This window comes from Podarcis muralis, chromosome W, assembly GCF_964188315.1.
Source record: "Podarcis muralis chromosome W, rPodMur119.hap1.1, whole genome shotgun sequence".
NCBI classification, from domain to species: Eukaryota; Metazoa; Chordata; class Lepidosauria; order Squamata; family Lacertidae; genus Podarcis; species Podarcis muralis.
The window spans coordinates 14,192,932-14,215,819 of NC_135674.1; the positions used below are offsets into that span (position 1 = coordinate 14,192,932).

Here is a 22,888-nt window from a genome sequence, read left to right on the forward strand (position 1 = left end):
CCCACTCGCTTTGTACAGTGGAATTGGTGCTGCTACAGCTGCCAAACAACACCCGTCTTGCAATTGCTTAGTGTGGCAATGCCAACACTGTGGAACTCCTGGCCTATTGAATTCAAGCAGGAGCCTTCACTGTACTCTTTTTCGTGCTTGCCAAGCCTACCCGGATGCTTACAAAGTAGAAGTAATTTTAATCTGTTTTAGTATTTTAACTTCTATATACTTTTTAAGGTTTGGTTGTGGTTTTTTCTTGATTTTACTTTTTTTGTAAATGGCTTTGAGGGTTTTTTTTTACAATCAAGTGGTGTATAAATCTTATGAAATAAATACATAATAAATTAAACACATCCTGCAAAAATCTTCATAACTCTTCCAAAGTGCCTTGGAGGGAAGATAAAAGTTTTGTCTTCGGTCAGGGTCTCCTCTCTGATGCTGCTCTTGATTTCCTCTTCCTCCTTCCAGTCATAAGATTACTTAGCTGCCTTTTAAAACATGCCCTCATTTTGAGTACATCAGCAGCTTTGCTAATGGCCACTGGGTTAGTATCTTTTTGCTGAGACCTTGCTCTTCGACTGCCCTGTGGCCTGAGTTCATTGATGGCCATGTTGACAATGTGCCAGCTTCCCTGACTGCCCTTACAGTTTGCTTGGTGGAGGCAGGAGGAGCCTGTGCTTTTTCTGTTTCTGGGGTTGTTGTTTTTTAAATGTGCTTTCAGTTAACTGGTACTTTACACCCCTAGACATGTGATTGAGGTGTTGAGAGGCACATGTGTCATAAGCTAGAGGAAGATCATTATCTTGTGGGGGGGGGGACACTGACCACGTGCATGGAACTACTGGTGTGTTCAGAGGAGCAAGAAAGGCAGATTCCTCTCTCAAGAGGGATAGGGTGCGGATTCTCCAGCGGACCTGCCACCACCTTGTCCTGCCTGTGGCAGAATTCAGACATGAAAAGGCAGAGGACCATCTGGAAAGCAGGCGTTAAGAAAAGAGGTTCCTGTCCTCCTGTCCCCTGCTTTCTTGCAGCCACTGGAGTGCGCAGTGTTTGAATGAAGTATGGCTTGGCAATGTATCAATATTGTCCAAAACTAGTCTGAAGTCCACCTCGTGGTAATGGTTTCATAGTATTTGATGTGGTGATATATCATGAATCACAATGCGTGCATGTGCTATGCAAAAATCACCATGTGGGAAAAACCATGAGTTTGGTCATTGCTCCTCTCCTCATTCCTGTTGCCCCTGTTGCTTTGCCGCCTCAACTCTCCTCTGCCTTCTGCAGCGAATCACAAGAGCAGGTCTGAAGAATGCAGCCTACCTGGGAACTTTCCTCGTGAGCTTCTTGTTTTAAGTGCAGGCACCATGCTGGTAGGTGGTTGAGGGAGATGCAGTCCGAGCCAGCTCCAAGCTTCTTGCTGGGAGTCCCTTTCCCCTTCCTTCCTTCCTTCCTCTTTCTTTGGGCTATCTCTGCCTGCCCACAAGACCCTGACACCCGAGCCATACCAGGGTCCTCATAAGAGCAGGAAGCCCTTTCGGCCTTGCCTCCCCAGGACCCCCCCCCCCAGTTGCTGCCCGGCCCTGCCATTTGAACTGCTGCTGCCCTCAGCTGGGGCTCTCTTCGAAACTGCTGCTAGTCCCATGGAAAAATAAACTGGGTTATTTACTTCTGAGTTAAAGAAAATGAAAATAAGCCTTGCCCTCTTGTTTAAGCTTCAACAACAACAACAACAACTGTAGTTGTTATTATTATATTTGTACCCCACTCATCTGAATGAGTTGCCTTAGCCCCTCTGGGTTGCTCCCGAGAAATATAAAAGCATAATCAAACATCAAACATTAAAAAGCTTCCCTATACAGGACTGCCTTCAAATGTTTTGACATATGACAGGAGGGCGTTCCCAGGGCGGGTGCCATTACCGAGAAGGCCCTCTGCCTGGTTCCCTGTAACCTCACTTCTTGCAGAGAAGGTTCTCAGAGCCGGATCCTGTGTCCAGGCTAAACGACGGGGGTGGAGATGCTCCTTCAAGTGTACTGGGTTGAGGCCATTTAGGGCTTTACAGGTCAACACCAACACTTTGAATTGTGCTCAGGGACTTCCGGGTTGGCGCCATCGCCGAATGGCGGACTCCCTCCAAGCTCCGGAGGGAGCCTGCTCGGCAGGGGCTGGGTCCTACCACGCCGGCGACGCGGGGACCCTTAAAAACCACGGGCACGGAGCCCATGGACATGGGTGACTCGGCTGGTACCGTTAGCGCCCTCCCGACTCGTGAAGGAGCCTTTTTAAAGGCTACGGATCGGGTGCCGGGGAGTGGCGTGGTGCTTTGAGTCCTCTGCTTTCCCTGCCGAGCGAGGCCACATGCCATCCGGCGGAGAGCGCTGACTTCTTCCATTGAAAATTCGGACTTTTAACAACAACCCGTGAGTAATTTGGAAACCGGGTTTAAAAGGAGAAAAAAAGGAATCTTTTTTCGGATTTGGCATGAGCGGGGGGGGGGGGGGGGATCCAAAAAGGAAGTCAGTCCCCCTCCCTACTGTAAACATTTTAAAACAAGGACTGGGTAACCAAGGTCTAGAAAGAAGCGTATTTCTGACAAAAATTAAGAATTCCACGATGGAAAATTACAAAAACTGTGCTGGAGGAGAAGAGTGGAGGGAGAAGGAAAACGTAACCCCCCCTGGGAACCGGGGCGATTTGTGAGAGAGCCTGGTGAAAAGAGACGGAGACTTTGACAGCTGTCAAAGTAGCTGTCAAAGTCGGAAAATTTAAAGAGGACTCTGCTATGAGGACTTTGCTAGTTAATTTCGTTACAATTTGTTACGATTTGGATACAAAATGTCGAAAATATGGAACAACAATCGGACTTTTGGATCAGAGGAAACAAAGTTACTACAATCCCCCTAGAGGGGTTTCGGGACATTACAAAGATGGTCGTAAGTGGAAAAATACTCTTGGAATTGTACAGGACTTGTTATCTCCTGGGAAAGCTGCAAAACTGAAATAGTATTTTGTCTACAGGGGTGTTTACACTAAATGAGACAATAGAATTTTCTATTGAAGAAAGGAAGGGACTGAACGTAAGTTTTTGTTCCTGAATAACAACAACCCCTGTAGAGCTACTAAATTTCTGAATTAGAACGTTTTAGCAGCGGAACAAGACAAGAAACTGGACTACAACATGGAAAGAACAATGGGGGGAGCCTTAAAGACCAAGGAAACTAAAGGCCCTTAGGGGCCGTTTTTAGATTGGAGATTTGAAGTTAAATACCATAAAAATAACTTTTAAAAAAACTGGCAAGGAACTGGGGGAAAATCTGATTATGGATCTAAGATTTCCAGGCAGACAACAGATAGACTGATGGACATGAAGAATTTAAACCGGGGAAGGGGGGGGGGGAGATTTAGAATCCAAAGGCTGTGTAACTATTTGCTGAATTTTTCTTTTTATATACTTGTTATCTTTTATATCTTTATATAGTTTTTATACTTTGTTGGGGCGTCTTTATTAAAAAAAAGGGAACTCGTGGAAGGAAAATGGGGTGGACCTTGGGGAGAGAATCTTTGATTTTTATTTAAGGTAATGATGATGACTGTATAAATTTAAATTTGAATATTGGGTTAAACAAATTAAATTTTAAATTGGGAGTGAGAGCTTGTAGAACCAACGTTATGAAAGGGGACTATGGTAGGGAGGGGGGAGTCCCAGAAAGTGGGTAATGAAAGTAAGGTTTCAAATGTATTCTATTTTTGTTTTACTTTTACTTTCTGTATTTTGGAAATTTCAATAAATATGATTTAAAAAAAAAAATGAATTGTGCTCAGAAACGTACTGGGAGCCAGTGCAGATCCTCCGGAACCCGTGTTATATGGTCGCAGTGGCCGCTCCCAGTCACCAGTGTAGCTGCCACATTCTGGATTAGTTGTGGTTTCCAAGTCACCTTCAAAGTTAGCTCCATGAACAGCATGTTGCAGTAGTCCAAGTGGGAGATAACCAGAACATGTACCACTCTGGCAAGACAGTGCACAGGAAGGTAGGGTTGCAGCTGGTGTACCAAATGGAACTAGTAGACAACTGCTCTGGATACAAAATTGACCTGCATCTCCATGGACAGCTGTGCATCTAAAATGACCCTCAGATTGTGCACCTGGTCCTTCAGAGGCACAGTTACCCCATTCAGGACCAGGGAATTTCCCACACCGGCCCTCCTCCGTCCCCCAATACTTCTGTCTTGTCGGGATTCCACCTCAATATATTGACTGCCATCCATCGCCCAATTGTCTCCAGACACCCACACAGGACGTTCACCGCCTTCACTGGTTCTGATTTATATGAGAGGTAGAGCTGGGTATCCTCATACTGATGAACACCCAGCCCCAACCCCCAGATTATCTGTCCATGGCTTCATATAAATTATTCTGGGCAACCTTCTGAGCTCCACATGCCGGTGGTAGGTGGGGTGAGGCAAAAATGAGAAGGGCAGCTAATGTAAATGTTACCTCTGTACAGCAGGCCAGTTTCCATATCCACACACGCCCTTCCATATCCTTCATCTAGGCAAGCAAGAAGTATTATCAGAGTGAAAGAACACATTCCTGCCAGGCAAAAACTCTCAGGGAGGATGTGAAACATGGTTTGTGGAGGGTTGTGGCCAGGGGAGAGTCCTGAGGGCCAGGCAGGGAAGCCTGGAGGGCCACATCTGGCTTAGGGGGCCTGTGGTTTCACCATTCCTGGGCTAATGATCCTTAAGGTCCCTACCAACTTTATGATTCTATGAATGCAGGAGTGATAATAGGAAAGCTGAGCACTGAGGGGTGGGGCAGGGGAGGCACCCCATCACCAGAGGCTGTTTGGCTCAAGAAATAATGTGTCAAAAACGCAACCTGATCTGCGGCGGAGGCCCAGGGAGTCACAGCAGGCTGCCTTCCTTGGCTGCGGGAGCTGGGCAGGGCCAATCCGGCAGAAATGCTCCTTCCCCCTACTCTGCCATCCAAAGCTTGAAAGTCCTTTCATAAGAGCATGTGGCTTCACCATTTTCAAGCAGCCACTCTGCTTTAATGTTAGGGTGTCGTTTTTCAAGAAAAGTCTCTGTCCGAGTGAGAAGAAGCTGTGACCCCACTCCCAAATAACAACCAGAACAACCCACCCTACCAGCTCTGTTAGCACCCTGGGTATTCCTAAAGGTTGGTAGTGCTGGATCAATGCAAGCCCATTCCACAGGGAAGGGAGGGGAGAGTACACAACTAAAGCAAAATGCAATAGGAAAGGTGTTCTCAAACTCAGCTTGGCCTGACCAGAGGGTGTGTGCATGTGTTAGGAGGAGGCAGTATCCCAGAAGCGCATCAAACCATGCCCTGATCTGCGGCGGAGGCCCAGGGAGTCACAGCAGGCTGCCTTCCTTGGCTGCGGGAGCTGGGCAGGGCCAATCCGGCAGAAATGCTCCTTCCCCCTACTCTGCCATCCAAAGCTTGAAAGTCCTGTCATAAGAGCATGTGGCGATCAGCTGCCCGTCCAGGGAGATGTCCAAGCCCATGACTTTGCCCTCGTGTCCTGCCAAGGTTTTCAGCGGGGATGAGCCTGGGTGCGTCCAGACCTTGACTGTGTTGTCGTAAGATCCAGTAAGCAGGAAGTTGCCATGATTTGCTGGGTGGCGGAAAGAGAAAAATAACAGGAAGTGGGGAGGAGGACTAAGGAGGCAATATAGAGATTCACCACTTACAGCAGGGGTGAGGAACTACAACTCCCATCGTCCATGACCATTAGCTATGCTGGGGCTGATGGGAGTTGGGAGTCTAACAACTTCCAGAGTGCTACCAGTTTCCCCAAAACCTTACCCAAAAGCCGACCATAAGCAGGGAACGGGGGATGCAGGAAGAGGGTGGGTGAGTGACAGAGCATACAGGCTATTCTCAAGAGCCAGTGTTATTTGGGGAGGGTGGGGAGCGGTATATATCCAAGTCTTGGGAATCTATGTTGCACATGGAAACCACAGACAAGGTACTTTTCAACCCATTATATATCCTCAGTTTCTGGGAAAAGGCCTTAGCAGCTACAGAGACTTACGTTCAAACTTCACTCCGGTCACCAGGTTCTGATGGGCAGGGATGGTGTAGATGCACTTTCTCTGGCGGAGATCCCACACTTTACAGGTGTTGTCGCCGCTTCCAGTGGCAATGTGGTACCTATGAGAAGTACGGAAGAGGAGGAATTCGGGTTTGCGTGCAAGGGGGTTATTCCCAGTTTCAGCCCTATTCATAATCCTACATGATTATGAAAAAGCTTTAATAAAATATATTGGAGGAGGGGGGAAGGCTATGTACCCATCATACATTTAAAGCACACGGCTTCTGCCAAAGAATCCTGGGAACTGTAGTTTACTAAGGGCATAGGGAATTATAAGCTCTGTGAGGGGGAAACTAAAGTTCCCAGGATGATTTGGGGTGGTAAATGTGCTTTGAATGTATAGTGTGCATGCAGACTAAATTAGTTCCATTAATTTCAATTAATCTACTCCGAGCAGAAGTTAGTTGTCTGTGTGTCAATATTAAGACCTGCACCCCAAGAGGGGATGGCAAATTGGTTCTTACCCGTTAGGGGAAAAGTTGATCCCATAGATCTCCTTGAGATGACCCTCCAAAAACATGATACAACGCCCTGTGCGCAGATCCCACACGCGGCCAAATGCATCAAGGCCACTGAAAGGAAGAGAAAAATGTCAAACAATCTCTTTCTCACACAAACCCCTTCCCATGCTTCCACTCTGAATAAGAGGCATCACTTAAAGCCATCTTTGGATCTTCTTTCCTCTTTAGTTGTCACCTAGGCTGGATGCCTCTTAACATCACTAAACAGGAGCCAAAGGAGCTTCTGTGAACCACAGTTGTTAAATTGGAGCAAAGCCTTTCTGCAATGCAGCTCCGATTGCCTCCCATGTTACTACCACCTCCTGTCTGCAGATCCAAGGTTTTGCAAGCAGGACCCAGATCTGACCTACCTGGCAAATCACATGTAGCAAAGTCTAATTAGCACACTTTGTTTGCATAGATTTAGAATATTTATAATGCACTTAAATCAAAAAGTTATCTAAGAGGAGTACAAAAACTGAACGTGAAACATAGCTAAAATCTACAGAACAATTAAAAAGCAAATATACATAAAAGCCATTGGCATTATAAACACGCATAAAAATAAGTAGAACTTTAAAAACAAAGTAACTAAATTATGCACCTGGGTAGACTTGTCAAGCCCCCCCCCCCCAAAAAAAGGACTCAGCAGGTGCCTACAACTATATAGCTTGCTTAATGTCAATAGGCAGGGAGTTCCAAAGCATAGTTACATGACAATGAAGGATCGACTCAATTACAAACAAGCTAAAGCAAGAGCTGCCCAGATCAGAATTTGCAGATTAAGAACAATGATGGGGCAAATCTTAATATTGCCCTAAAAAGTTGAAACTTTTATTTTAATGAGTAGTATAAACTCAGGAATAGAGTCAAGCTATTAGGAACAAAGGAAGTTTCCTAGAAATGAGTCAGAACATTGGTCCATCTAATTCAGTAGTGTCTACACTGACTGGCAGCTGCTCTCCAGGATTATAGATAGGAAGATAACCATTGGGGATTGAAGCTGTGACTTTCTCCACGCAGAGCAGACGCTCTTATCGAAGCTATGGCCCCTCCCTCATTAGAATTTCCACCCTGTGACTTTTTAGCTCCAGGAGTGAAGACTTGACTGGGATCTTCTGAAGGTAGAATCCCAACCAGTTCTCTCTCTTTTCTGGCATTTTAGAACTAGCAAGAATGAGCATCATTACTGACTGGCTGATACTTGCTCAGTGACACCCCCAGGGAGGGTTAGGACTTGCACATGCATGTAGATTTACCCAGTGGCAGAAAGGGAGCCGTCAACATGGAAGGTGATGTCACAAACTCCTTTGCTGTGCCCCTCCTGGTGCAAGATTTCCTCCTGAGCCTCCAGGTCCCACAGGCGCCAAGAGTGGTCATAGCTGCAGGGGGGGAGGTGGAGAAGAGACAAAGACTCATGTGAATATCTCACAAGGCCCCAACAGGTCCCCGTCCCCCCCCCCCCCCCGAAGTTCAAGCAGGTGGCTGGATTGTCTATCCTGATCTCCACTACAAGCCAAGACCATGGAATTAATCTAATCTGCCCCTGGCCCCCACAAACTTAGACGATCAGCCAACTGATACAGGGATATGTGTAGCATTTAGGACACATAATTCAATTCTCTGCTCAGTATTGGGATCTTCAACTGCAGCTTCCTCGCATTCCGACCTCTCACTTTCCAGTCTTGTGTAATGAGTGCTGGGCTGAGTGGAAAGAAGTAACATATCACAAGGGGATGACAACAACTGTTTTTCTATCGAGGGCAGAATTATTTCGAAGGTAACCCATGGTGGTGGCATTGCCAGTGGTGGTGAGACTACTAACAATGGAAGGAACTCTCTTTTCTTCCTTTTCTTTCTGCTGCTCTCTGCTCTTCCTCTTTCTCCATCACATCATTTCCCTATTTATTCACCTCCTTGCTACCCACAAGAAATTAGACCAGGTGCCATGTGTGGCCCTTTGGGCTGCACCCCCTCCTCTGACTTACCAGGTGGTGCCCAGAAACCTGCCAGAGGGATGCCATGCCACCCGGGCTACTCTCGCTGTGTCTCCCTCGATGTCAGCCACTGGTTCATCACTGAAAGAAACACAACATCTCACGGCAAATTCTTGATGATGCTGACTGTCCCATAAGAGAGACTAAAATAAAGAGGCAGCAATACAGAATAGGAGAAAGGAAGGTGTGATGGGTGGATCCAGCTGGCTGGCTGGAGGACAGAGGGGTGTGTGTGTACAGAAACTAATCTGCTGTGTGAAGGTAAAATTTACAGTAGTTACTCCACCCACCACTGGTAAGTGACCCCCCTGAAGGGTGCCCAGAAGAGAAAAATGTTTCAGTTGTTATTGAAAGATTCACAGACTAGCTTGGCTTTATCCAATGACTTTATTAACAGCTTAGTCATAGTACACTACTGTATAAGATTTGTACACTGCTTGCTGCCTTTCAAGCCTAAAATATGTTGTGATGGGTCTTTGCAAAACTAGTTCACAAGGAAACAAACAATGCTGTCTCTGACTGGCTGCAAAAATACACAGGCAGCTTGGGATGCTTCATGTAGGCTACTCACCATTGTTCCCAGGGCTGCAAAGTACAAATATTAAAGTAATCCAAGGGCGTTCGGAACAGAAGGGAAAACCCTGCCTGCCCAAGCAGAGCAGTTGTGGCTCAGTGGTAGACACACTCTGCAGGCAAAAGAATCCCAGATTCAATCCCTGGTGTCTCCAAGTACGGCTGGGAAATCCTCTCACCTGAAACTGTGGAGAGCCACTGCCTGTTAGAGCAGACAACAGTGGCCTTGAGAGGCAATTAGTCTGGCTTGCTATAAAGCAGCTTCCTATGGGGTTGTATTCAATTCAGTTCATTTCAGAGTAGACCCAGTGAAATTAATGCATGTCCATGCATTTCAATGGGTTTACTGTCGGAAATCAAACCCATATCAGGAGAAACTGGCAACTCTCCCGGGCACCCCGCTTCATCTCCTGTTGACCTCCCTGTCTGCTTTCCCGGCAGGATCCAGGCAGAGGTCGCGATAGGCGATCCTTCTCAGCGTGAGAAGAACACACCCCTCTTTCCTGCCCCCCCTGGCAGGGGAAAGAGATAGACAGAAAACGTATTTACATGCCTTTATTTCTGTCTTTGCAGTGTTACAAAAAACATGACTGCTCTCTTCAAACTCCAGCAGTCTAGAGAGAAACACTTCCTGCACTTCCTGTACAGGAACAAAAGGAAGAGCTCATATTACACTCTGAGCTAATTCCGGTGCTTCGCACTGTGAATTGACTGTCCCTCTGTTTCCCACGGACAGTCCCAACATTCCCATCATGTTTTGTTTTCAAGCTAGCACTTTGCAGCAGCATTGCATTCATATTGTAGCATCTACAACCCTGTGTTCCAAAAGGAAGCGACTGGATAGTGAACCAGTAACCTCATTGGCAGGAGGAAGTCCTAATACTTCCTCAAGTATAAGAGTTACTAGACCAGTTCCACTTACTGTAGCTGCTCTCTTCAGTTTGATTGAGCCCCCTTGTTGCTGGAATGATCCAGTCCTGTACACGCAACCCTGAATTTCTTAAACAAAAGGTGAAAGAACTCAGGGAACTCCAGAAGGAAGCCTAGCCCAGTGGGGTTTGAATTTGACATCAATATAACAAGCCACAGAATGGCCCCAGAACAACATGGTTTAATGCTCTTCTACTTGTTCCTTTTGTGGCCGTGTCTTTACCTGCCCCATGTTATACAAGATGTCAGGGGTAGGGCAGGTGTGGCTTGGCAAAAATGGCCCCATGGGCCATATCAGGTTCCCTGCCAGGCCCAGTCAGGCCCATGGGCCACAGGTCCCTTACTGTTGCAAAAGAGGGTCTCGAGTTCAACAGGTGGGAAAAAATCTATCACTAAATATGAGTTTGAGCAAAAGATTCCTGCATTGCAGGGGGTTGGATTCAATGACCCTTGTGGTCCCTTCCAACTTGACAATTCTATGACCTCACAGGCACCCAAGACTGAGAGAAGGAGTGCGAATTTACCACCACTGATGCTTCGGCCCACAGCAACAGTATCTGACAGAAATAAACCTCTTCCCTGAGGCCCAATTAAAGAATCTGCTCTCTCTCTGTTTCCTTGGATACCGCACTGACAGAATCAACTGCCTTCCACAAGAGTCACAGTGCCTTGACTGTTGGAACAAATGCAGCCTATCTGGGGACATAGCAAGACAAGAGGTGTAAAAAGTAAGACAAGTATGACATGGGGGAGAAGTGGGAACCCCCCACCTCACAGTTTGGGCCGGGGGGCACAACCAATAAGCCAAGCAAACTCGTGTCTCTATAAAGGTTTAGAAACAGTAACACAGAAAAGAAGCCTCATTATAAGGAGAGATGAGCACTGCTGGATCAGGCCCCCAAAAGCACCCACAGCAAAATAACTCTGGGAACTATAGTTCACCCTCACAGGACTATAATTCCCAGCACTTTTAACAAACTACAGCTCCCAGGATTCTTTGGGGGGAGCCATGTGCTTTAAAAGTATGGTGTGGTCATGCCCCTGCCTCAATCACTTGTGTTAGCTTTTTGTTTGTTGCAGAAGGAGATTAAACAGGAAGCCATTCTTTAATATTTTTCTCTACCACCCGCAGCAGCCAATAAAATAAGGAAGGGAAGGCAACTGACTTTCCTGGGCCCAGGCATACCTTTCAAGACTCCAGAGTTTGACAGAGCCATCTGCTGCGCATGAAGCCAGGTTGACGTCCTTCTTGTCCAGGGAGATGGTTGCCTTGGGGTGAAAGACAATGGCTCCAACGTTGGTGTTGTGCCCTTAGGAACAGACGAGACAGACAGACAGTTTGAGAGCCAGCCAATTTTAAGCTTGCTTCCTCTGTCTGAGTCTGGGCCTCTTCCTATTGCTCCGAAGAGACTCTTTGACTGGGAATCACTCCAAATTTAGTTTTTGTGCTAAAGCCGGGGTGGGGAACCTTGGCCCTGTAAGCCAAATGTGGCTCTCAAGGCCTTCCACTTTGGTCCTTGGCACTCTCCCCACACTAATTCACTCTTTCCCCTCAGGCCACACACTTCACTGTCCCTGCTTCACGCCCTTCTTGAGTGTCTTCTGCCAGCCTTGCATCCTTGAATTCTGAAAATGACTCTGGCTGGCCTGAATGGAGGATGGCTGCATGCCAATAGTGGGAGGGGCCAAAAGCAAAAGAAGGTGGAGCAACAAATGCAGCTTTTCCCTTTGTATAGTAGGCTACCTGCCTTCACACTCCCATTTCTAGTCTCCTTCCAGGCCTGATCAGAATTCAAGGACACACTCCACCCAAGTAAAAACACTAAAGGAGGGTGCCAAGCAGGGTTGGTGCAGTTTGAAGAGAGCCCCAAGGGCCAGAGAGGCTGTGAGGGCCACATGTGGCCCACGGGCCTGACGTTCCCATGCTCTGAATTAGTCAGCAGCTAAGCAGTGGACCTATAGGATATGACTCCCAACACAGATTATTAGAGTCCAGGCTGTCTTCCAGAAAGGAATGCCATCTCACCCAAGCCCAAGGTGGACAAACAAATAAAGGAAGAAGTTTGCACAGCACCACTCTCAAAATTCATAGCGTCCCACCCATGTAGCCTTATGCTCCTAATCAGCCATATACTGTAATTGCTCCAGTCATTTGAGGGAAGATAAGAGAAAAGCAGGCTGCTTTGGCAATGGGTGCGGTGGGAGTCAGATACTATACCTCGCAAAGTGTGGATGAGATTACAATCCGGCACTGACCACAGTTTACAGAGGCCACTCCTGGGAGAGAAAAGGCAGAAGGAAAACTGACTGGCATTTTATTTTATCTTAAAATGTTTTCTATCCCTTGTCTTTCTGTTTTACAAACAAAACCAATCAAACAAAAGCAATCAAGGAAGCTAAGAGAGTAAAAAAACCCAAACACATATAAAAACCAAGCAAAATTCAGTTGCAAGATAACAAGTCTAAAAACAAAACAGAAGATAGCAAGTCTAAAAACAACCTTCAACAAAATGATAAAATGCACCCACAGAACTATCACATTCTAAAAACTACTCCCACAATAGCCTTCCAGGGCTTGCTAATTGCAGGGCGTTGGACAAGATGACTTTCGGGATCCTTTCCAGCTCTACAATTTTATGATTCTATGACTGCCCCCAACAGCTCAGGCAGCCTCTCCTGTGCACTATAGGAGAACTTAGCAGGATTGGGAGGGACATAATGAAAAGCAGAACAAAGTTTACCAGCAAGCTGTAGCCAGGAGCTTGGAGTTGGGGCTGAAGTTGCAATAGGAGATAGGGCGGTCGTCTCCAATTTGGCTGCAGAAATTATTCAAAGACTGAAAGAAAAACAAAAAACAAAAGATAATATTTTGCCACCAGAGGAACTGAAGGGCTCACTAAAATGAGATGGTGCTGAGATGGTAAAGAAAAGAGATGACGTTTCCTGCCCAGGCTGCTCCCCCACCTCACCCCCAGTAGTGTTTTCTACTGAGCTGAATTGTTTGACCCATTTAGTGCAATGTTACGTGCTCTGAACTGGCAGCTGAATTCCAAGCAACCAGCAGAGATCTTTCCTTGTCCAGGTGTCTTTGGAGATGGAGATGCCAGGGAGTCAACCTGGGATCATCCACATGCAAAGCATTTGATCTACCATTGCATTATGCTGAGGAGGAGCAGAGGCACAGAAGCCTTCTGCAAGCTCATTTGAACCTCCGCATCTCGGGGGCCTTCTGGGCTGCAGCAGCCCAGTGCCCAGAACTTTTAAGTCATAGCAGAGACGGGTCCCACTTACCCTTAGAGATTTGTGCAGCTCCTGTTTCTGGGAAGTTCGTGTGGCCTCAGGGACCTCCTTGAGCAGCCGGGCTTCCTCCAATCGATTCATTGCCCTGTGAAGGGAACAAAAATTAATGCAGCCAGGTCTTGCCCATATTCAACCCTTGCAGAGGCCTACAAGTTGTAATGGTGACAATTCTTCTGCCACGTGCCATCTGTCTTTTGAGGTGGGTTTGAAATCCCCCATTTCTCAACCATCACCACCACTCTAGTTAGGGACAATAGATATACAAGGCCTCATCAATGTTTGCGTTAGCATTTCTCAATCCCAGCCCCTTACCAAGGGAGGGAGTAGTTGGCGATCCACAGTCTGGCCGTCTTCAAGGTATTTGGTCCTTCGTGGTACCAGGTTTGCTGATACTAAGAGAAATGAAACATTAAAGGGGTGGGTATCTCTTGTGAGACTTGGGTAGTATAGTGGGCACACATTTATAGCTAAGGGGAAAGGTCGGAGCTCAGTGGGAAAGTGTGAGCTCCCAGGGTTTGTGAAGACTCCCATTTGAAACTCCAGAGCTGCTGTCACTCATAACACACTTTAAAATTTATTACCTCCTCTTTTGATTTCTTGGACTTCTCATCATCTTTTTTGGTCTTCTTCAATGTGTCTGTGCCAACCACAGACAGAATGTTACGTAGCCTGTTGAGAAATAAAGTGAAGACTAACTTGCCTTTGTTTATATGAGTCACATCAATGAACTGGAAAAGGAAGTGAGAGCAAGTCAATTTCATCCTCTCTCACCTCTCCCTCCTTTCTGCAGGGCCCTCTCCAAAAAGTGTGCTGGGCTCCCCGAGGGCTCGTAAGCAGGCCTTGACCTCAGAGTCATCTGTGGAAACATTGATTTGCCTGGCACGCTTCCGGCGCTCAAACTCTGCCAGGACCTCTGCCTGGCGCTCGCTGATGTGCTCTTCCAAGTCAAAAACTTCACCTGATCATAGTAGAAAGCTAAAGGTTATAGGAAATACAACCCCAACAAGACCCTACAAAGCCTCAACACTTGACCCTCACTTCAAAAGTTTGCTTCATTCCAATGAAGCCACATTCAAAGAGCAACAATATGTGGTATATGCTGTGTCACCTCTCTCTGCTCCTTGAGTGTCCAGGTCAAAGCTTATGTTATCAGTGAGGCCTGTGGCTTAAGACTTTGATCTACATCCCTCTTTTCAGCCAAAACTGGCTCCCCAAATGGCTTAAAATCAAAATTCATACAAAGGCACAATGTAATTAATGTATTGCTGGGGGGGGGGGGGGGTAAGAGAGCACAATCTCTTATGGCCACTGGAAGTACACATTTTTATATCCAGAGGGAACAAATAGGATCTGCAGATGCGCAGGAGCTAGCCAACAACCATTTGTTCCCCTGAAACGAAACCTAAGCAGAGTATACCCACATTGATCTGCTGCCACCTGTGACACTCCTTCTCATCTAGTGTTTTGCTTCTTGCTACCCCTATCTAGATTTAAATCATAAAGACCTCAGGGCAGGGATTTGTCTCTTGCTTGCTTTCTCCTGTAAAGAACTACAGTGGTACCTCATGTTGCGAACCGTCCCCCTTACGAATTCTTCGGGTTACGCGCTCCACTAACCCGAAAATAGATGCCCCTCGTTGTGAACTTTGCCCCGGGATGTGAGCAGAAACCACGCTCCGGTGGTGCGGCAGCAGCGGGAAGTGCCATTAGCGGAAGCGCGCTTCATGTTACGAGCGGTTTCCGGTTACGAACGGACCTCCGGAACGGGTTAGGTTTGTAACTGGAGGTACCACTGTATGTATAACTGATAGCATCCCTGGGATAAAGATAGCCTGGTCACATTTATCCATGGACTGATTACTATAACGCACTGTATTTGGGGCTGCCTTTGAAGATTGCTTGGAAACTACAGTTAAAGCAAATAAATGGGACTGGTCATATGGAACCTATTTTGCTTGTCCTAAAGATATACACTGGATTAAAGTTCATTGCCAAGCTCAAGCCAAAGTGCAGATTTTGACCTACAAAGCCCCAAATGGGTTGTGGCCAGGCTAGTTGAAAGATTACCTGTTCCCACACGAACCCACCCAAACTTTAAGATATATTCTAGGTCCTACCACCCTTGGAAGTATGGTGGACAATGACACAGGCTTCTTAGTTGTGGCATTCTGTCAGCACCAAGTGAATGCCTTATTTGCTTGCATGTGGTTTTATGTCAGCATCTCGTTTAATCTCATTATGCTGTGTAATGCTTTAGTGTGATTTGTTTTAAAGGACTTCCTGATTTAATTGTAATTTTAGTATTGAACTATGAGCTTCTCTGAGAGCATTTGCTGAAAATGGCCTGCTTACAAGCATTCTAAACAAATTATCAGCCCCACTAAGCAGTTCTTCCCTCCATCCTTTTCCTTCCATCTCCCAGTCAGCTCACTACTATCTCTTACCACTGGTGATATTGATGTTGCCAGCCTCAATAGCTGCTTTGACTGCATCCTTGCCCATCAACCCAGACTCCCCTTTGAGGAGACGCTCTTGCTCTTTCTCCTCCAAGCTCCCATAGAAAATCGGGGCTTTCTTGGCTGGAGGAGCATCCCCTTCATCTGAAGCCTTTGTTTTTGAACCCTGCAAGAAGGAAACTCAGCAGTAGCCTACATGGAGAAGGAAGAGAGCAAATTTGGATTTCCCCCCACCTGCTGTCATGGGCTGGCTTGATGCAGAGAACTGGGGAAGAAGGCTCAGAGCCGGGGGGCAGCGATGCATGGTCAGAGGGAGAAGAGGCAACAGGCTTTAGTGAGCAGGAAGAGACATGGGGCAGAGAGCAGTCCAGACTGAGGCAGAAGAGGAGGCTGGAGAGGAATGGAGCCAAAAGGCAGTAACCAGCTCCCCTCCCCCTATACTCCTGACTCATGACATCTGCCCACATCTGACAGCCCCCACCCCATCAAACAGTACATGAGACAATTTTGTTTTGAATCCCAGCATACTGTTAATCATTAAGGCTAAAACCCTAAGCCCACCTCTGTGGGAGTCAGCACTACTGAACTCAATAGGACTTTCTTGTGAGTTGACATTGTTAAGGATTATACTGTTTGGTAATATATTTATTACAGTGACTAACATAAAATATTCCACAGGAACAGTCATGTTAGTCCATGAGTATCATGGTACAGTGGTACCTCAGGTTACAGACGCTTCAGGTTACAGACTCCGCTAACCCAGAACTAGTACCTCAGGTTAAGAACTTTGCTTCAGGGTGAGAACAGAAATCACACGGCGGCAGCAGGAGGCCCCATTAGCTAAAGTGGTACCTCAGGTTAAGAACAGTTTCAGGTTAAGAACGGACCTCCAGAATGAATTAAGTTCTTAACCCAAGGTACCACTGTACTTTAAAAGCAAAGGAAATCCATGTCTTGCTCTGAGTAGGCCCAATAAAACTAATGGGCTTGAATTGGTTATATTTATTCATTTCAGTGGGTCTGCTCTGTGTAGAGATATCACTGGATACAATCCTAACATATATATATATATATTTATTCTGGCATAAACTTCCATGGCCTACAAGTCCACTCTAATAGGTGGTTTTGAAACAACAACGTTTGTTAGTCTTTAAGGTGGCAAAGAATGCCTTGTTGTTTTAATGCAGCAGAAATATTAGAACTCTTAAAGCGTAACATTTTGCCTTTTGTGGCAGAAGCTGAAGCGTTGAGTTGCACCCAACTCAGCTCAACTGAAAGAGGAGAGCCACTGAAATTAACAGCCGCAAGCGAGTCATATTCATTAATTCAAATGAGTCCAACCTTGAATTGAGCTTTAGTTGGATACGATCCGTTACGCTCTAAAAACTTTTACTACCGACGTGAGGTTACGTTAGTCACTGCAGTAAATAAGTAGACACTGGTGTCTTTCAAACAGATTTTTCATTTTATCATTTCTATGAAAAGATACACGTTTTTTAAACTAAGAAACCACATTCTATCCCAGTTTCAAACCCCCTGCCTTATTCACCGCGGCTATCCGCGACGCAGCCATGGCGCTTTCCCGACCCCTGCTCTTAGACCGGGGCTCTGTAGTGGGGGAATCACACGCAACGGGCTCCCCACAAACACTTCCGGCACAGCGGCTTCCCCCGCCCTTGCAGAGCGCCACAGCCAATGATGCCTTTCCATTCCATCCCGGAGAGTGGGCCGCTCTAGCTTCCCTGGAGCTCCATGGTTATGCGGAACGAGACCTTCTAGGTTGCTGGCTGGCGACGTGGGGCGTGGTGGGATCGAGCCTCTGGCGTCGGCGTCTGAACGAGAGGTGCAGGTGAAGAAAAGAGCGGGGAGCTGCTGCGCACGCGCGAGAGAGCCGCGGTGTGGGGAAAGGTCTGCTTGCAAGATGCTGCGGCGGAAACCGACGCGGCTTGAATTGAAGCTGGACGACATCGAGGAGTTCGACGGCGCCCGCAAGGAACTCGAGGTGGGTGAGTGGGTGGTTGGTTGCGGGACGGCAAGGCACTCCTTGCCCACCTTTCTTCGGTGTTGTTGTTGTTGTTGTTTGCGCACTCTGCACATGCTTAGAGATTCTCTTGGCCTTGCTTTCTCTTTTCTTTTTTAAAAACCTGTTTCTCCTCACAAGGGGAGTAGCCATCCTGTTTGTTATTGAGCTGCCCGGCCCGGTCTTCTCTCTCCCACTCAGGAGGGTACCGAGTATAGTAAACAGGCGGTGAGGTAGAGCCACCCGCTGGAGTTGGGCGCAGTCCCCCCCCCCCCCACACACACACTGTTCTTACTTGGGTGGAACATGCACAAACAAGCTTATAAAATTATGCACAGTACGGAGAAAGAACACTGGCTCCTCAGGGCTGCCATTTGCTTGTTTTAATAAAAGGTTGTTGGCTGGGGAAAGGTCGCAGCTCAGTGTCAAAGGGTTTTCTTTGCATTGAGAAGGTCCCAGGTTCAATTGTGAGTATCCCCAAGTAAGTCTGGAAGAGGCTTCCTGCCTGAAACCGTGGAGAAGTGCTGCCAAACAGGGTGGACAATACTGAGCTAAGTGGATCCAATGGTCTGGCTCTGTAAAAGGCAGCTTCCTGTGTTTTGTTCGATGACCATAAGCTCAGCTGTAAAGCATTTCCTTTGCATGCAGAAGCTCCCAAGTTCAGTCTCCCAGGTAGGGCTGGGAGACTCCCTGCTTGAAATCCTGCAATATTGTTGTTAGTTAGAGTAGACAATACTGAACAAGATGAAAGAATGGTCCAATTAGGTATAAAATGGCTACTTGTATTCCTGTGCAAGAAGGTGTGTTTGTGCGTACACAGTAGCAGATCTAAATGCCAAATTATGCTTGAGGTTGCCTCCATGTTAGCCCCCTGCACTCACGAGTAAAGGTGTTTGGCCCCTTTCTGTGGCAGAACCTTTTGACAGCTTGCAATGTCTTAAATCTGAAAGCAAAGAATCAGATTCATTACAGCTATATTTGAAAAAGAAAACATGTCATGGGCGGAGGAGGCACATATGTGATTGTCCTGGAGAAGTTTTCTTTAATTATGCTTCCCATTTGTTTCCACAGAGTCGTAGGAAGCGCGAGGAGGTGGACATGGTGGGAGCCAGCGATGCTGAGTGTGCGCTGGGACTCAGCACTGATCATAAGAGCCGGGAGCAGATGATACATGACCGGATTGGCTACAAACCCCAGCCCAAACCAAACAACCGTTCATCTCATTTTGGGAACTTTGAGTTCTAGAGCCCAAAGGGTGGACAGTGGCAGTGCCTGATACCTGTGAGCTTTGGAAGAAAGCAGGAATTTGTTTCAAGAGCCCAACAAACTCTGTTTAGAAATAGCAGAAGAGACTGAGCTTCTAGGTTTTAAATGGAGTTCCTCCTCCAAGCAGAGCAAGTCTTGCTTTCTCTACAAAGATGGGATCTTCCTTACTTGATGGTTTCTTTTGTGCAACCTTGCTAGGCTGCCGTGCTTAATAAAATATTTGTTTTTAACTTTGCATGCTTCACTGTATAAACATACCGTATTTTTCGCTCTATAACACGCACCTGACCATAACACGCACATCGTTTTTAGAGGAGGAAAACAAGGGAAAAAACATTCTGAATGAAACAGTGGATGTATCATTTTTGTGCTTCATGCTGTGGCCACAGACATGTGATCTGATGGTGAATTTGGGGTGACCCAATGCAAAAATCCTGAGAATTCCTGTGGATCCATGCTTTGTAACCACGGTTTTGCACCATTGCAGCCCCAGGCAACAGTGGGTGCGTGATTTTTTGGGTGCAGGCTGTAGCCATGGACATGCTATGTGATCTGATGGTGAATTTGGGGTGACCCAATGCAAAGATCCTGAGAATCCCTGTGGATCCATGCTTTGTAACTACATTTTTGCACCATTGCAGTGTCAGCATCGCCCTTGAGCCAGTGCACCAACTGGACTCATGCACCTCAACCCCGACTGGGCTAGGCGAGCTGGGTAGCACTGCCAGAGACCTCCTTTCTCACAGGAACAGGTCACAGTGCTGTGGACTCACAGCTTAGAGCTGAGAGCACCGGATTCACTGTCTCAATAATACAGTCGTTGCGCAGCAGAGTTTTGCAGAGTCTTGCAGAGTATAAACCACTCGGAGAGCAGCTCTGTAGAATATCTTCCTTTTATTCTGTAACTACAACTATGATACAAAACTATATACAGAGCTGAATATTCTAAGCATAAATCAATGCTACACTGAGAGTCTGCAGCTGCTCTTAGCAGCAATCTTATCTCTAGACACGATCTCTAACACTCTCTCTCCGATACACTGACTGACTGACTGACTCTCTCTCACACACATAGATGTGGTGCTAGGCAGAATAAGTAGATAGCAGGACACGCCTCCTCCTCTCTGGAGAGTCAGCAGAGACCATCAGGAGATCATCAGGAGATTCTTGGGTATGGGAGGGGTGAAATCTCCTCATGCAGCCCCAGGCAACAGTGGGTGCGTGCTTTTTTTGGTGCAGGCTGTAGCCATGGACATGCTATGTGATCTGATGGTGAATTTGGGGTGACCCAATGCAAAGATCCTGAGGATCCATGTGGATCCATGCTTTTTAACCACGTTTTTGCACCATTGCAGCCCCAGGCAACAGTGGGTGCGTGATTTTTTGGGTGCAGGCTGTAGCCATGGACATGCTATGTGATCTGATGGTGAATTTGGGGTGACCCAATGCAAAGATCCTGAGGATCCATGTGGATCCATGCTTTTTAACCACGTTTTTGCACCATTGCAGCCCCAGGCAACAGTGGGTGCGTGATTTTTTGGGTGCAGGCTGTAGCCATGGACATGCTATGTGATCTGATGGTGAATTTGGGGTGACCCAATGCAAAGATCCTGAGGATCCATGTGGATCCATGCTTTTTAACCACGTTTTGCACCATTGCAGCCCCAGGCAACAATGGGTGCGCGATTTTGGGGGGGCAGGCTGTAGCCATGGACATGCTATGTGATCTGATGGTGAATTTGGGGTGACCCAATGCAAAGATCCTGAGGATCCATGTTGATCTATGCTTTGTAACCACATTTTAAGTGGGGAGCGAAGGAAAAACAAAGAAGGGACATGAGAGGGGTGTGCAGAGAAGCAGCTGGCTAAGAATGCAGGAGAGGGATTTAACGGGTGGGAGGAAAGAAAGGCAAAAGTTCCCCCCCCAAGCCAGCCATCTCTCTCTCTCTCTCCCTCCCTCCCCCCCTCTCTCCCTCTCCCTCCCCCCCTCTCCCTCCCCCACTCTCTCTCCCTCTCCCCCAGCAGCACCGGAGCACAGAGAGGAATTAGAAAGAACGACACTCTGCTTTCCTGGAGGGGAGGGGCTTTCCTTGCTCTTTGTTCCGTTTCAGCAATCACAGCAACGAAACAGAGGAGGATGGGCAGTAAGACCCTGAGGCAGAATGCAGGAAAGCAGCCACTTCCTCTTTTCAGGTTTCCCTTCTCCGTGACTCACGATTTGACTTTTGCCTGATTTTTTGGCTCCAGGGACCACACATTCGCTCTATAACACGCACAGACATTTCCCCTTCCTTTTTAGGAGAAAAAATCTGCGTGTTATAGAGGGAAAAATACGGTAGATGGACATTTTTACTTGTGAAAGAGACCTTGAGCCTTGCTGACGGGTGCAGCAACAGAAGTGAAATTGAGCATTTTTTCTTTTTTTCTTTGAGGTGGTTGTAGAGTGGGTTTATTTACAACTGAGAGGCCCTAGATTATTAGTGAAAGAGCAGAGACTGGATATGCAGAATGTCCCAGGCTGAACTGCTGACATCGCCAGTTAAAAATGCTTCTGAGTTACCAGCCTGGGAAATGAACATTTGCTGCCTGTATCCCTGGAGTAGACAAGGAGTGCGGAAGCTGTGGCCCTCCAGACAGTGCTGAATCATAGCTCTCATCCTCCCTGACCACTGAAATAGGGTGGCTGAGGTTGATAGGAATTAGGAGTTCACCATTGTCTGGTGGACAGTGGCAGAATTTCGCCTACTTTAGAGTGGACTGTACTGAGTTAAGTGGACGAAAAGTCTGACTTCGAAGCAAAATGGATTTGGGGGGCAACCACACTATATTCCACACGAAGATGGAGGTGACCACGGTTATGATCAATATGGTTTTATTTTCGGGGTGAAACAAGGTACCAAGATCTACTTGTTACAGAGATGCTCCAAAGGTGCAGGAGATGTTACTTAGTGTTTGAGGATTCCCCCTCCCCTTTTGTCTTGGGAAGAAGGCATTCTGTCTAAAGCTGCTGCATACTGACAAATTAATCTTCCTGCAAAACAGTATGCCACAAGAGGCTGCCTTATAAGTCCATGGGTTGCAATAAAACATCTGCTCCTGCCTTTTGTGCTTGAATTCTGTGTGATCCATTCATAAGCAATGGGCTGTAGCCAATGCTAGTCCTACTCAGAGTAGATACACTGAAATTAATGAACGAGACTAACTTGGGTCCATTAGTTTATTTGGGTTTACTGATTAGAACAAGCGTTAGCTGGTAATGGTTTTCTGCAAAGAATTCTGGGAGCTGCCGTTTGTTAAGGGTGCTGAGAGGAGTTGTTTTAGTTAACACAGCTGATTTTTGGTTCTTGCCAATAAACTGAGTAGCATAAAAATTATAGCGGGGATCAAATACTGGAGAGAAATCACAAAAATAATAATCCTAATAACATCTTTTGTCTTCAGAATTGACGGGTAAATCTCAGTCTAATTGGAGCTCAAACAAAGATAGTAGGGGAACTTCCATTATTGTTAGCAGGCAGGTCTGGTTCTGGAGTTGGATGGCCTAACAGTGAGGGGGGGGTGCTATTAAAGCCACGTAAAAAACAACGACCTACTTGATGTTTAGAACATTTGATGTTTCTCAATCCTCTCCCTGGAGGAAAAAAGATTCAGTTACATTAAAAGGCAGCCATGGCTTCCCCCCACCCCAGTGTTGGGAGTAATAGCCCTCAGCAGCTTGTGTAGATGTTGGAAGG

The 22,888-nt window shown here is 46.8% G+C and overlaps 2 protein-coding genes across 2 annotated transcripts; one reads left to right on the forward strand and one right to left on the reverse strand.

The window, feature by feature from the left end:
* Window positions 1–2,484: 2,484 nt before the first annotated feature.
* LOC144326283 (U4/U6 small nuclear ribonucleoprotein Prp4) lies at window positions 2,485–16,301 on the reverse strand. Its single transcript, XM_077922843.1, has 13 exons — window positions 15,857–16,301; window positions 14,184–14,370; window positions 13,994–14,081; window positions 13,725–13,804; window positions 13,404–13,497; window positions 12,854–12,948; window positions 12,331–12,389; window positions 11,299–11,422; window positions 8,601–8,690; window positions 7,872–7,994; window positions 6,577–6,684; window positions 6,053–6,171; window positions 2,485–5,632 (listed from the first exon to the last, which is right to left on the reverse strand). Exons 1-13 carry the CDS (start codon window positions 15,912–15,914, stop codon window positions 5,439–5,441), a joined length of 1,419 nt encoding a protein of 472 aa, XP_077778969.1. The 5' UTR covers window positions 15,915–16,301; the 3' UTR covers window positions 2,485–5,438.
* Window positions 16,302–17,604: 1,303 nt separating this feature from the next.
* On the forward strand, window positions 17,605–19,384 carry LOC144326284 (anaphase-promoting complex subunit CDC26-like). Its single transcript, XM_077922844.1, has 2 exons — window positions 17,605–17,870; window positions 18,960–19,384. Exons 1-2 carry the CDS (start codon window positions 17,790–17,792, stop codon window positions 19,131–19,133), a joined length of 255 nt encoding a protein of 84 aa, XP_077778970.1. The 5' UTR covers window positions 17,605–17,789; the 3' UTR covers window positions 19,134–19,384.
* The last annotated feature ends 3,504 nt before the right edge of the window (window positions 19,385–22,888 follow it).